Genomic DNA, 14,020 nt, shown 5'->3' with positions numbered 1-14,020 from the left:
ATGAATATTAAAAGGTCATATTCTTTGAATCACTGAATGACTCAAATGTGATCCCTCCACTTTGATACACACAGTTTAAAAAGTTTAAATGCCTGAGCTTTGAAAGATACGGTGTTGGAAAGAGAACAACGATGGCGACGTTTTGAGGGTAAAATGATGGCTTTAACACTGTGGACACAGCAGCAGTTGAAAGAGAAGTGTTTAAGATGAATCTTGGCAGAGAGAGAGAGAGAGCTCGTTAAGCAGGCAGGTGTGAGCCTGGTTGCTATAGTGACTGCACCCAAGGGCTCCATACACACGTACACAGACATGCGCCTCACTTTTGCTGCTTAAAATGAACAGAAAAGTCAGGCCGAAACAAATCGCTCCCAAATGAAAAGTAAAAGTCGTATTGACAAAATTCTTTCACCGTGAGCGACAGCAATGTCTAGTCTACCTAATTCTCAGTTTTCATGCCTGTGGAGCTTATTATATGGACGTGGTGACAGTGGAAAGACACCATGCTCTTCTGATTTTCAAACGAACCTTCTGAGCCATTTTAACATTAGAGTCTATGGAAGAGTTGGAAGGAGGAGGCTGTGCATTGGTGACATTTATGAAAGAACCATAACACCTAGGACAATAGTAAACACATTGGATGAAAGAGGACAGCGATGGCTACGTTTTGAGGGTAAAATCATACCTGTAGAGCAAACGCTGCGGACACAGCAGCAGTTTTAAAAAATATTTTAAGATTAATTTTTTTGCTCCTCTCACTCTAGCAGTTGAGCTGTCTCACTCTAGCCCCAACATTCCGTCCCATACACACCCATTATAAACTCTGAAACGGGTGAAAAAACATCATGAAACTTAAACTGGAACTGAAGAAAAAGTATAATAGATATTGAAAAGATAAATACAAGTTGAATAGTTGAATGTCTTGTCTTCGTTTTAAAGTTTGAATGGTGGCTCTATGTCAATGTATGTGGAAGTAGTAAGAGTTTAAAAATGAGTAAGTTGAATGAGAATTTGAAGGGTCTCCCCATTGAAATACATGGGAAATTTTTGTTGAATAAAGTTGAATAAAATTAAAAATATAAATGTTAAAAATGAGAAAAATAGAAGCAGTCATGTCCAAAATAATAGGAATCTAACGATGTTTGAATGGTTTTTCTAAGTTAAACGGTTTTGAAGGAGTAGGCTTTCAAAAAACGTACGGAAAAATAATAAAATATAATAACTAGAAAGTGCATTTTCTGAAGAAACTGCAGTGTGAATGCTTGAATCTGAATGTATGCACTGAAATGAATTAATTGCTGAATTTTGAGTTAAAAATATTGAATGAGATAAAAAACAAAACAAAAAAAAAACCGAATTTAACCTGAAAACAAAGGTGCTGAACTGCTAAAAGCTGAAGGTTACACAGAAGAAGAAGTTGGAAAAAAACTGAAAATGTTTTAAATGTAAATTAGAAAACCCTAAGAAATGAGAAAAGAACATTTAGAGTCAGAAAACATCTGAATGAATATTAAAAGGTCATATTCTTTGAATCACTGAATGACTAAAATGTGATCCCTCCACTTTGATCCACACAGTTTAAAAAGTTTAAATGCCTGAGCTTTCAAAGATACGGTGTTGGAAAGAGAACAATAATGGCGACAATTTGAGGGTAAAATGATGGCTGTAACACTGTGGACACAGCAGCAGTTGAAAGAGAAGTGCTTAAGATGAATCTTGGCACAGTGGCAGGCAGAGCTCGTTAAGCAGGCAGGTGTGAGCCTGGTTGCTATAGTGACCGCACCCAATGGCTCCATACACACGTACACAGACATGCGCCTCACTTTTGCTGCTTAAAATGAACAGAAAAGTCAGGCCGAAACAAATCGCTCCCAAATGAAAAGTAAAAGTCGTATTGACAAAATTCTTTCACCGTGAGCGACAGCAATGACTAGTCTACCTAATTCTCAGTTTTCATGCCTGTGGAGCTTATTATATGGACGTGGTGACAGTGGAAAGACACCATGCTCTTCTGATTTTCAAACGAACCTTCTGAGCCATTTTAACATTAGAGTCTATGGAAGAGTTGGAGGGAGGAGGCTGTGCATTGGTGACATTTATGAAAGAACCATAACACCTAGTACAATAGTAAACACATTGGATGAAAGAGGACAGCCATGGCTACGTTTTGAGGGTAAAATCATACCTGTAGAGCAAACGCTGCGGACACAGCAGCAGTTTTAAAAAATATTTTAAGATTAATATTTTTGCTCCTCTCACTCTAGCAGTTGAGCTGCCTCACTCTAGCCCCAACATTCCGTCCCATACACACCCATTATAAACTCTGAAACGGGTGAAAAAACATCATGAAACTTAAACTGGAACTGAAGAAAAAGTATAATAGATATTGAAAAGATAAATACAAGTTGAATAGTTGAATGTCTTGTCTTCGTTTTAAAGTTTGAATGGTGGCTCTATGTCAATGTATGTGGAAGTAGTAAGAGTTTAAAAATGAGTAAGTTGAATGAGGATTTGAAGGGTCTCCCCATTGAAATACATTATAAATTTTTCTTGAATAAAGTTGAATAAAATTAAAAATATAAATGTTAAAAATATGAAAAATAGAAGCAGTGTTGTCCAAAAGAATAGGAATCTAACGGTGTTTGAATGGTTTTTCTAAGTTGAACGGTTTTGAAGGAGTAGGATTACAAAAAACGTACGGAAGAATAATAAAATATAATAATAATAATAAAGATTCGAATAACAATACTGTGAATGCTTTTCAAGCATTCACACTAACTAGAAAGTGCATTTTCTGAAGAAACTGCAGTGTGAATGCTTGAATCTGAATGTATGCACTGAAATGAATTAATTGCTGAATTTTGAGTTAAAAATATTGAATGAGATTAAAAAAAAACAAAAAAAAAACAACCAAATTTAACCTGAAAACAAAGGTGCTGAACTGCTAAAAGCTGAAGGTTACACAGAAGCAGAAGTTGGAAAAAAGCTGAAAATGTTTTAAATGTAAATTAGAAAACCCTAAGAAATGAGAAAAGAACATTTAGAGTCAGAAAACATCTGAATGAATATTAAAAGGTCATATTCTTTGAATCACTGAATGACTCAAATGTGATCCCTCCACTTTGATCCACACAGTTTAAAAAGTTTAAATGCCTGAGCTTTGAAAGATACGGTGTTGGAAAGAGAACAATAATGGCGACAATTTGAGGGTAAAATGATGGCTGTAACACTGTGGACACAGCAGCAGTTGAAAGAGAAGTGCTTAAGATGAATCTTGGTACAGTGGCAGGCAGAGCTCGTTAAGCAGGCAGGTGTGAGCCTGGTTGCTATAGTGACCGCACCCAATGGCTCCATACACACGTACACAGACATGCGCCTCACTTTTGCTGCTTAAAATGAACAGAAAAGTCAGGCCCAAACAAATTCTTCCCAAATGAAAAGTACATGTCGTATTGACAAAATTCTTTCACCGTGAGCGACAGCCATGTCTAGTCTACCTAATTCTCAGTTTTCATGCCTGTGGAGTTTATTATATGGACGTGGTGACAGTGTAAAGACACCATGCTCTTCTGATTTTCAAACGAACCTTCTGAGCCATTTTAACATTAGAGTCTATGGAAGAGTTGGAGGGAGGAGGCTGTGCATTGGTGACATTTATGAAAGAACCATAACACCTAGTACAATAGTAAACACATTGGATGAAAGAGGACAGCCATGGCTACGTTTTGAGGGTAAAATTATACCTGTAGAGCAAACGCTGTGGACACAGCAGCAGTTTTAAAAAAGATTTTAAGATTAATTTTTTTGCTCCTCTCACTCTAGCAGTTGAGCTGTCTCACTCTAGCCCCAACATTCCGTCCCATACACACCCATTATAAACTCTGAAACGGGTGAAAAAACATCATGAAACTTAAACTGGAACTGAAGAAAAAGTATAATAGATATTGAAAAGATAAATACAAGTTGAATAGTTGAATGTCTTGTCTTCGTTTTAAAGTTTGAATGGTGGCTCTATGTCAATGTATGTGGAAGTAGTAAGAGTTTAAAAATGAGTAAGTTGAATGAGGATTTGAAGGGTCTCCCCATTGAAATACATTATAAATTTTTGTTGAATAAAGTTGAATAAAATTAAAAATATAAATGTTAAAAATATGAAAAATAGAAGCAGTGTTGTCCAAAAGAATAGGAATCTAACGGTGTTTGAATGGTTTTTCTAAGTTGAACGGTTTTGAAGGAGTAGGCTTTGAAAAAACGTACGGAAAAATAAAATATAATAATAATAATAACTAGAAAGTGCATTTTCTGAAGAAACTGCAGTGTGAATGCTTGAATCTGAATGTATGCACTGAAATGAATTAATTGCTGAATTTTGAGTTAAAAATATTGAATGAGATAAAAAACAAAACAAAAAAAAAAACCGAATTTAACCTGAAAACAAAGGTGCTGAACTGCTAAAAGCTGAAGGTTACACAGAAGAAGAAGTTGGAAAAAAACTGAAAATGTTTTAAATGTAAATTAGAAAACCCTAAGAAATGAGAAAAGAACATTTAGAGTCAGAAAACATCTGAATGAATATTAAAAGGTCATATTCTTTGAATCACTGAATGACTAAAATGTGATCCCTCCACTTTGATCCACACAGTTTAAAAAGTTTAAATGCCTGAGCTTTGAAAGATACGGTGTTGGAAAGAGAACAATAATGGCGACAATTTGAGGGTAAAATGATGGCTGTAACACTGTGGACACAGCAGCAGTTGAAAGAGAAGTGCTTAAGATGAATCTTGGTACAGTGGCAGGCAGAGCTCGTTAAGCAGGCAGGTGTGAGCCTGGTTGCTATAGTGACCGCACCCAATGGCTCCATACACACGTACACAGACATGCGCCTCACTTTTGCTGCTTAAAATGAACAGAAAAGTCAGGCCGAAACAAATCGCTCCCAAATGAAAAGTAAAAGTCGTATTGACAAAATTCTTTCACCGTGAGCGACAGCAATGTCTAGTCTACCTAATTCTCAGTTTTCATGCCTGTGGAGCTTATTATATGGACGTGGTGACAGTGGAAAGACACCATGCTCTTCTGATTTTCAAACGAACCTTCTGAGCCATTTTAACATTAGAGTCTATGGAAGAGTTGGAGGGAGGAGGCTGTGCATTGGTGACATTTATGAAAGAACCATAACACCTAGTACAATAGTAAACACATTGGATGAAAGAGGACAGCCATGGCTACGTTTTGAGGGTAAAATCATACCTGTAGAGCAAACGCTGCGGACACAGCAGCAGTTTTAAAAAATATTTTAAGATTAATTTTTTTGCTCCTCTCACTCTAGCAGTTGAGCTGCCTCACTCTAGCCCCAACATTCCGTCCCATACACACCCATTATAAACTCTGAAACGGGTGAAAAAACATCATGAAACTTAAACTGGAACTGAAGAAAAAGTATAATAGATATTGAAAAGATAAATACAAGTTGAATAGTTGAATGTCTTGTCTTCGTTTTAAAGTTTGAATGGTGGCTCTATGTCAATGTATGTGGAAGTAGTAAGAGTTTAAAAATGAGTAAGTTGAATGAGGATTTGAAGGGTCTCCCCATTGAAATACATTATAAATTTTTCTTGAATAAAGTTGAATAAAATTAAAAATATAAATGTTAAAAATATGAAAAATAGAAGCAGTGTTGTCCAAAAGAATAGGAATCTAACGGTGTTTGAATGGTTTTTCTAAGTTGAACGGTTTTGAAGGAGTAGGATTACAAAAAACGTACGGAAGAATAATAAAATATAATAATAATAATAAAGATTCGAATAACAATACTGTGAATGCTTTTCAAGCATTCACACTAACTAGAAAGTGCATTTTCTGAAGAAACTGCAGTGTGAATGCTTGAATCTGAATGTATGCATTGAAATGAAATAATTACTGAATTTAAGTTAAAAATTTTGAATGAGATAAAAAAAAAACAACCCGAATTTAACCTGAAAACAAAAGTGCTGAACTGCTAAAAGCTGAAGGTTACACAGAAGAAGAAGTTGGAAAAAAGCTGAAAATGTTTTAATTGTAAATTAGAAAAACCTAAGAAATGAGAAAAGAACATTTAGAGTCAGAAAACATCTGAAAGAATATTAAAAGGTCATATTCTTTGAATCACTGAATGACTCAAATGTGATCCCTCCACTTGGACCCACACAGTTTAAAAAGTTTACATCTCTGAGCTTTGAAAGACAAGATGTTGGAAAAAGAACAACGATGGCGACGTTTTGAGGGTAAAATGATGGCTTTAACACTGTGGACACAGCAGCAGTTGAAAGAGAAGTGTTTAAGATTAATTTTGGCAGAGTGAGAGAGAGAGCTCGTTAAGCAGGCAGGTGTGAGCCTGGTTGCTATAGTGACCGCACCCAAGGGCTCCATACACACGCACACAGACATGCACCTCACTTTTGCTGCTTAAAATGAACAGAAAAGTCAGGCCGAAACAAATCGTTCCCAAATGAAAAGTAAAAGTCGTATTGACAAAATTCTTTCACTGTGAGCGACAGCAATGTCTAGTCTACCAAATTCTCAGTTTTCATGTCTGTGGAGTTTATTATATGCACGTGGTGACAGTGGAAAGACACCATGCTCTTCTGATTTTCAAACGAACCTTCTGAGCCATTTTAACATTAGAGTCTATGGAAGAGTTTGAGGGAGGAGGCTGTGCATTGGTGACATTTATGAAAGAACCATAACACCTAGTACAATAGTAAACACATTGGATGAAAGAGGACAGCCATGGCTACGTTTTGAGGGTAAAATCATACCTGTAGAGCAAACGCTGCGGACACAGCAGCAGTTTTAAAAAATATTTTAAGATTAATTTTTTTGCTCCTCTCACTCTAGCAGTTGAGCTGCCTCACTCTAGCCCCAACATTCCGTCCCATACACACCCATTATAAATTTTGAAACGGGTGAAAAAACATCATGAAACTTAAACTGGAACTGAAGAAAAAGTATAATAGATATTGAAAAGATAAATACAAGTTGAATAGTTGAATGTCTTGTCTTCGTTTTAAAGTTTGAATGGTGGCTCTATGTGAACGTATGTTGAAGTAGTAAGAGTTTAAAAATGAGTAAGTTGAATGAGAATTTGAAGGGTCTCCCCATTGAAATACATGGGAAATTTTTGTTGAATAAAGTTGAATAAAATTAAAAATATAAATGTTAAAAATGAGAAAAATACAAGCAACAGTGTCCAAAAGAATAGGAATCTAATGGTGTTTGAATGGTTTTTCTAAGTTGAACGGTTTTGAAGGAGTAGGCTTTCAAAAAACGTACGGAATAGATAATAATAAAATAGAATAATAAAGATTAGAAGAACAATACTGTGAATGCTTTTCAAGCATTCACACTAATAATAATAAAGATTCGAATAACAATACTGTGAATGCTTTTCAAGCATTCACACTAATAAAGATTAGAAGAACAATACTGTGAATGCTTTTCAAGCATTCACACTAATAAATTATGACAGCATTAAAAACTTTAAAGTTGACACAAGTTATCGTCTACGAACGGTTCACAGCCTGCCTGACAACCAGTTTTCCTATTAATGACGTTAATAAATGAAACAGCAGCTGCTGACAGACTGAGCTCCTCTTAAACTGAGCCTAAACTCGTATTTAATGTTGTCACCGTTACACTGCAGCATTTACAGCTACATTCTGACTCTGTTTCAGATGAACTCTTGTTTTTGGTTGTTTCTAAGTCTTGTTTGAAGACTATTTGTTTTTTTAGGATTAAAAAAATCCCTGGTTGATTAAGATTACACCTGCAGATCGATTTAAACAAAGATGGATGTGTTAGTCAGTGTGATGAGCCTGAGTCCCCCCCTGCAGGTCCTGTTTCAGGGTCCGGGTCTCTACTGAAACCCCCTCCCTCTGGTGGAGCGAGTACCTCCGGTGCCACAGGAGCTGGGACCAGACCCAGTCCTCCCCAACCTAAGCCCCAGCCAGGCACAGGCTTTCCCGCCTCCTCCTCCTCCTCGTCCTCCTCCAGGCCTGTGCAGCCTGGCAGTGCTGGTACCTCGGCCACCCAGGGCAGAACCCGGCCTTCGCAGAGCCGACCTGATTCAACACAACTGAGACCTCAGCCTCCGTCCGCCGGGAGCCAAGGTAGCAAAACAGCGACGTTTTATTTGTCGGAATCATCGATAAACACCAGCAACAGTTTTACTTCAACTTTACAGACAGTGAGACGGTTTCAGGACATCTGAGGTCAGATTTAGAGCAGAATCCTCGTTTGGCACTAAAGAGCTGTTGGGTTATGTTAAAGAAGCCTTTTCACACACGTTTGCACAAACATGAACACAACATGATTTACAACAACCTGCAGCATATAAACGCATCGAACACTGTGAGTTGGCTCTGCCTCTGTTTTTTATTATTGCACTTTTATATTTTCTTCAAATTTGATCTTCACTTTCACAGTTTTGCTGACGACACCCAGCTGCATCTCTCCTGCAGACCTGATTCCTCCCTCCCACCTTCTTCCCTGACAGAGTGCCTCACTAAATTAAAATCCTGGTTCAGCTCTAATTTTCTTAAGCTTAATGAGGATAAAACTGAAATCCTCCTTATTGGCACTAAATCCAACCTGCTGAAGGCGAACCATTTCTCACTCACCATCGATAACTCCACAGTTTTCCCTTCACATCAGGTTAAGAGCCTTGGTGTCACCTAGACAGTTCACTTTTCTATAAATCTCACCCGTTCTGCCTATTTCCATCTACGCAACATTAACAGATTACGTCCTTCTCTTTCCAGTCTACGTCCATTCTTGTCCACAATCTTGTTACCTTCCGCATTGACTACTGTGATTTTCTCTTGCATGGTCTCCCCCCAAAATTGGGGGAATTTCACTGGCTCCCAGTGAAATTTCAGACAAACTTCTGCTCACCTTCAAGGCCCTTTATAACCTTGCTCCTCCTTACCTCTCTGACCTGTTAAGCACGATCTCTTCTGCCCGCTCACTTCGATCTTCTTCTTCTATCCAGCTTGCTGTGCCTTCTTCCCACCTCACCACCATGGGAAGCAGAGCTTTCAGCTGCTCTGCTCCCAGGCTGTGGAGCTCTCTGCCCCCAGATATAAGAAACACTGGTTCTCCCTCAGTTTAAATCTCAACTCAAAACCCATCTGTTCAAATCTGCATATTCACTGTGAACCTACTTTGTTCATTTTATCTTGTGCTTTTGTTTTATTGTTCTTCATTGTGTCGTTGTTCTTTTATGTGTTTTATTCTAAATGGTACATTGGTAAGTGTCCTTGGGTGTCTTAGGTGCTTTTTAAATAAAATTTACTATTATTATTATTATTATTATATTTGATATTAATTGCCTTTGCTTTTTGAATCGAGGCTGAGTGATTCGTTAAAATCTTAGCAGAGCTTTTTCTATAAAAACTGCATCTACTAAGCACGAAGTCTTTGGCAGCGTTTATGAAAAACTTTACCTGCTGTACCTTGGTTTGATGAAGATGACTGTGTCAGTCTGAGAGGAAGGAGCTGCTGAAGACAAACTGACCTGTCGTTGTTGTTTTTGCTCTCAGCAGCTGATCGTTTCTCTTCAGTGTATCGGGCCGATCCGCCGCCATCCAGAGGGGACTCCCTACCCGCTCCGGCCCAGCCGCAGAGCCCCGAGCGTGGGTCGAGACCCAGGGAAGACCTCCCTCTGGAAGCCAGACCGGCTGTGAGCCCGACGCCCCCCAGAGTTCAGAGTGAGTACTGGACGGAGAGGACGGCGTGTTGGAAGGACGTTCTTCATCTGTTCCGTCCTTTGAAAAGAAAAAAGTTCACTCAGATCAAAGCAGAATCCGTTTGATAAAACTGTCTTTGTGCAGAATGAAAGATCAAAGGTGTGTTTATGTGAATGATCTGATGTGTGAGAGCACTGACCTGAGGTCAGCTGCAGACGCTCGGCGGGTGACGAACCTTAACCGCCATGTTTCTGTGTGCGTGCAGCAGTACAAGGCGTGTGTGAGAGCAGGCCGGGTGTGTGTGGCCGTGGCCGCTGTGTGGATCAGCCAGGTGGGAAACACACCTGTGTGTGTGATCGGGGCTTCCAGCTCAGCTCGCAGCACACACACTGCCAGGGTGAGATATGAACACGTGAATCCTTCAGCCCTGCTTGAAAATGTCAGCTGACTGAGAGTTTGTAACAATACGATCTGTAGCAGTAACAGTTACTACATATCAAAACAAATAAAGATGAACTTATTGAAAGTCATCATATTGTATCACATCATGTTTATTATAGAAAAATATTTCTGCATTATTTAACAGATATTTTACAATAACAGTAATTTTTATTTTACAAATAAACAAATGCAACATAATTTGAATAGATTTTGTTTATTTTACATTCAATATTTTCCTTATTGTCTTTTCCGTGGATAGTTTCCAAACATGTTTTGTGTATATGTACACACAGAAACTGAATGTTGTATTTGTTCAGTTGTTTTTTAATGTTTTTATAATGATAATAATGTGTGTGTGTGTGTGTGTGTGTGTGTGTGTGTGTGTGTGTGTGTGTGTGTGTGTGTAGATGTGAACGAGTGTTTGCAGTCTCCAGCTGTGTGTTCAGTAGGAGAGTGTGTGAACAGCATTGGAAGCTACAGATGTGTGTGTCCATCTGGATACAGAAGCAACAGCCAGCAGACCAGTTGCCAAGGTGACGGCCACTTCCTGTCTTTTTTAAAGCGTTTTCATGTTTGTTTTCCTGCCCGGTGACAGCCGTGAGACGCTTCAGCACGTCTGCACAGTCTGGACCTTTAAGATCGCAACATAAGCACGAGCTATGTAACCACATCACGGAAAATATGACTGGAAAACATGATGCCAGAAAATAAAACTCTGGAACCTTTTTATTGAAATGTTGGAAAAACTGGCATAAATCAGAACATGTTAGTAAAGGTTTGTTTGGCTCCTCAGACATCGACGAGTGCCGGCAGAATCCCTGTGTTAACGGTCGCTGTGACAACACGGCGGGCAGCTACAGGTGCATCTGTCGGCTTGGTTACAGGCTCGTTGGCAACACCTGCACAGGTGAAGGGCCGCCATGGCTCAGCTTAATTCATTTCTATTTTAGAGATGACTTCCAGACAGCCTCACACGGTTCAGAAAAGCTGCACTCTCACGTTAAACGTGTGCAGACTGCTCTAAACACTCAGTTTACAGGAGTTTTTTCAACTCGTGGGTTTGTATGATGTCATAAATAGTCAGTCAGCCAATCAGAAGACAGCTGGCCTTAATCATCTGTCTAAAACTGACTGATAAATCTGCTATAAATGACATCACTGATGTGTGTGTGTCAGATGTGGATGAGTGTGCCGACCCTCTGCAGTGTCCGGGTCAGGAGTGTGTGAACGCTCCGGGCTCGTACCGCTGTGTTTCCTGCCCGCCGGGACACGGACTGCTCAACAACGTCTGCAGAGGTAAACAAATATGTTATAATATATTAATAATTATTTTCATTTAAATAGTTCAATGAAAACATCTAGTTGATTTTTTTCATTAGAAAATACAATTTTACAATTAGCAGTATAGTTGAAAAATATCAGAAAAGAATTCTTAGTAAACTCTATAAAAACGTCTCTCAGCTGCTGTTTCATTCAGACGCTGTCGTCCTGCCGTTCAACTATTATGGTTATAAACTATTACAAAGCCTTTAAGCATTAATATTCATATTTTCCCAAACTGAATAGATATTAGTAAATATGTTACTTATATTCATATAAAAGTCAAAATGTGAAAAGATAAATATAGAATAAAATCTAAATTAAATAAAGTATCAGTAAAATAATAGTGCATCAGAATGTTTTTGTTTTGTGTGATAGATGCTGCTGAGCTCTAATAAAAATAAAAAAGATTTGAAAATGTTTGTAAACTATGAAAGTATCCCAAAAATTTAAAAACAATACTAACATGTAATTAAGAAGGTAGAGCGGTCGCCCCATGATCAGAAGGTCGTGGGTTCAAATCCACCGAATGGCTATCCTGAGGTACCCCTGAGCGAGGTACACACTGCTCCCGGGCGCTGGGCGAATGGGTTAAATGCAGGACTACAGACGACGCCCACGTGTTTAAAAAACAGCATATTTGAACATTGTTTCTCTGTTTGTAATTGTTTTGTTCTTTTTTATTAACTCATTCACTGCAATTGACGTCTATAGCCGTCAATTGCAGTGAATGAGTTAATGGGTTTAACTTATTCACTGCCAATGGCTGGCAGTGAATGAGTTAAAAAATGGATCCTGAACTGTCAGTGACTGAAAAACCAAAAACCTTTCCTTCCTCCTGAAACTCGCTGACGTTCCCGTTTGTTTACGTTTCCTCTTTCTCGCTGTGCCTTCAGACGTCGACGAGTGTCGTCAGAATCCCTGCTCCAACGGCCGCTGTGAAAACACGCCGGGGAGCTACCACTGTGTCTGTCACCATGGTTACAAGCCCCAGAACAACACCTGCACAGGTACACATCACAGATAGTTAGTGATGTAAATGTTAGTTTGTTTGTATGACGTCACTCTGTGTGTGTGTGTGTGTGTGTGTGTGTGTGTGTGTGTGTGCAGACGTGGATGAGTGTGCAGAGCCATCTCAGTGTCCTGGGCAGATGTGTGTGAACTCTGTGGGCTCGTACAGATGTGTTTCCTGCAGAGCAGGATTCAGACTGACCGACAGACAGTGCACAGGTACACACACACACACTCGTTTTCATATCGTAGTGAGGACATCTCCTTGCCGTGCTTTCCCTAACCCTCAGCCTAACCTGACTGTAACCCTGACACTAAAACCACAATTAGATTCTTAAAAGTGTCGTAAAATTCGTGGGGACTTTGTCCCCGTAAGGGCTGTTGGTCCCCACAAGTATAGTTTCTGTCCTCACAAAGATGTCTAAACACACACACACACACACACACACACACACACACACACACACACACACACACACACACACACACACACACACACACACTCTGTGTGCAGATATAAACGAGTGTGAGGACGGCGACTCCTGTCCCGGTCAGCGGTGCGTGAACACTGAAGGCTCCTACAGGTGTGTGGACTGTCGGCAGGGATACCACAGCGTGGATGGAGTGTGTACAGGTACACACACACACACACACACACACACACACACACAGGAGCTGAGCCTGTTTAGAAATCAACATTATGTTTAGACTCATCACCGTTTCATCATCCGTCCATCCTCAGCTTGCAGTGGCAGAAGGCGGAGCCTCTGAGCAAATCAGTTAGGAAAGGCCGATCAATTTTCAATTCAATTCAATTCAATCCAGTTTTATTTACACAGCGCCAAATCACAACAACAGTCGCCTCAAGGTGCTTTATATTGTACAGTAGATCGTACAATGATACATACAGAGAAAAACCCAACAATCACATGACCCCCTGTGAGCAGCACTTTGGCGACAGTGCGATCAATGATGATGTCACTCTCTGTGCTGCAGACATAGACGAGTGTGCGAGCGGCAGGGTGTGTGAGGCAGAACGGGTCTGTGTGAACACCGTCGGCTCGTTCAGGTGCGACTGTGCGCCCGGGTATCGAACCTCCAGCCTGGGAAGGCAGTGCAGAGGTGAGGTCGCTCTCTGCTAGTTAAATATAACTTTACCAGATGTGGGTGGTGATGAGGCGCCCTCGTACAGAACGGTGCGTTAAACAGATCATTTTAATGTGTGTGTGTGTGTGTGTCCTCAGACATTAACGAGTGTTTGGAGGGAGATTTCTGTTTCTCCAGAGGAGAGTGTGTGAACACGCCTGGATCCTACACGTGTGTGTGCTCGCAGGGATTCACGCTGACTGAGAACCGGACGGCCTGCCTCGGTGAGTCCCGCCGATCAAACGGGGAACGTTTATCAGGACGCTTCTTTGGGTTTGTGCGCACGTCCGTATTCAGATGTTTAAGTATTTCATTTAATACCACAGCAGCCTCATGACCGTCGCAGGAAAGCAGGACTGATGTCGGAGCTGTTGTGTCGG

The 14,020-nt window shown here is 39.9% G+C and overlaps 1 protein-coding gene across 8 annotated transcripts in view; it reads left to right on the top strand.

Annotated features, from left to right (window-relative positions):
• The window catches only part of ltbp4 (latent transforming growth factor beta binding protein 4), a 67,605-nt gene that overhangs the window by 40,674 nt on the left and 12,911 nt on the right, over positions 1 to 14,020 (top strand). For 6 of the 8 annotated variants that reach the window (XM_026192607.2, XM_026192606.2, XM_026192605.2 and 3 more), the window contains 11 exons: positions 7,869 to 8,144; positions 9,576 to 9,743; positions 9,988 to 10,119; positions 10,571 to 10,696; positions 10,957 to 11,070; positions 11,340 to 11,459; positions 12,380 to 12,493; positions 12,594 to 12,713; positions 13,009 to 13,128; positions 13,491 to 13,616; positions 13,739 to 13,864. In XM_026192607.2, coding sequence (XP_026048392.2) covers positions 7,869 to 8,144; positions 9,576 to 9,743; positions 9,988 to 10,119; positions 10,571 to 10,696; positions 10,957 to 11,070; positions 11,340 to 11,459; positions 12,380 to 12,493; positions 12,594 to 12,713; positions 13,009 to 13,128; positions 13,491 to 13,616; positions 13,739 to 13,864 — 1,542 coding nt within the window. The remainder of the gene's footprint in view (positions 1 to 7,868; positions 8,145 to 9,575; positions 9,744 to 9,987; positions 10,120 to 10,570; positions 10,697 to 10,956; positions 11,071 to 11,339; positions 11,460 to 12,379; positions 12,494 to 12,593; positions 12,714 to 13,008; positions 13,129 to 13,490; positions 13,617 to 13,738; positions 13,865 to 14,020) is intronic. The other 2 variants (XM_026192601.2, XM_026192604.2) reach the window with 2 other exon arrangements.

This window comes from Astatotilapia calliptera, chromosome 14 (assembly GCF_964374335.1).
Source record: "Astatotilapia calliptera chromosome 14, fAstCal68.1, whole genome shotgun sequence".
NCBI lineage: Eukaryota > Metazoa > Chordata > Actinopteri > Cichliformes > Cichlidae > Astatotilapia > Astatotilapia calliptera.
This window is presented reverse-complemented; position numbering and strand designations above follow the sequence as displayed.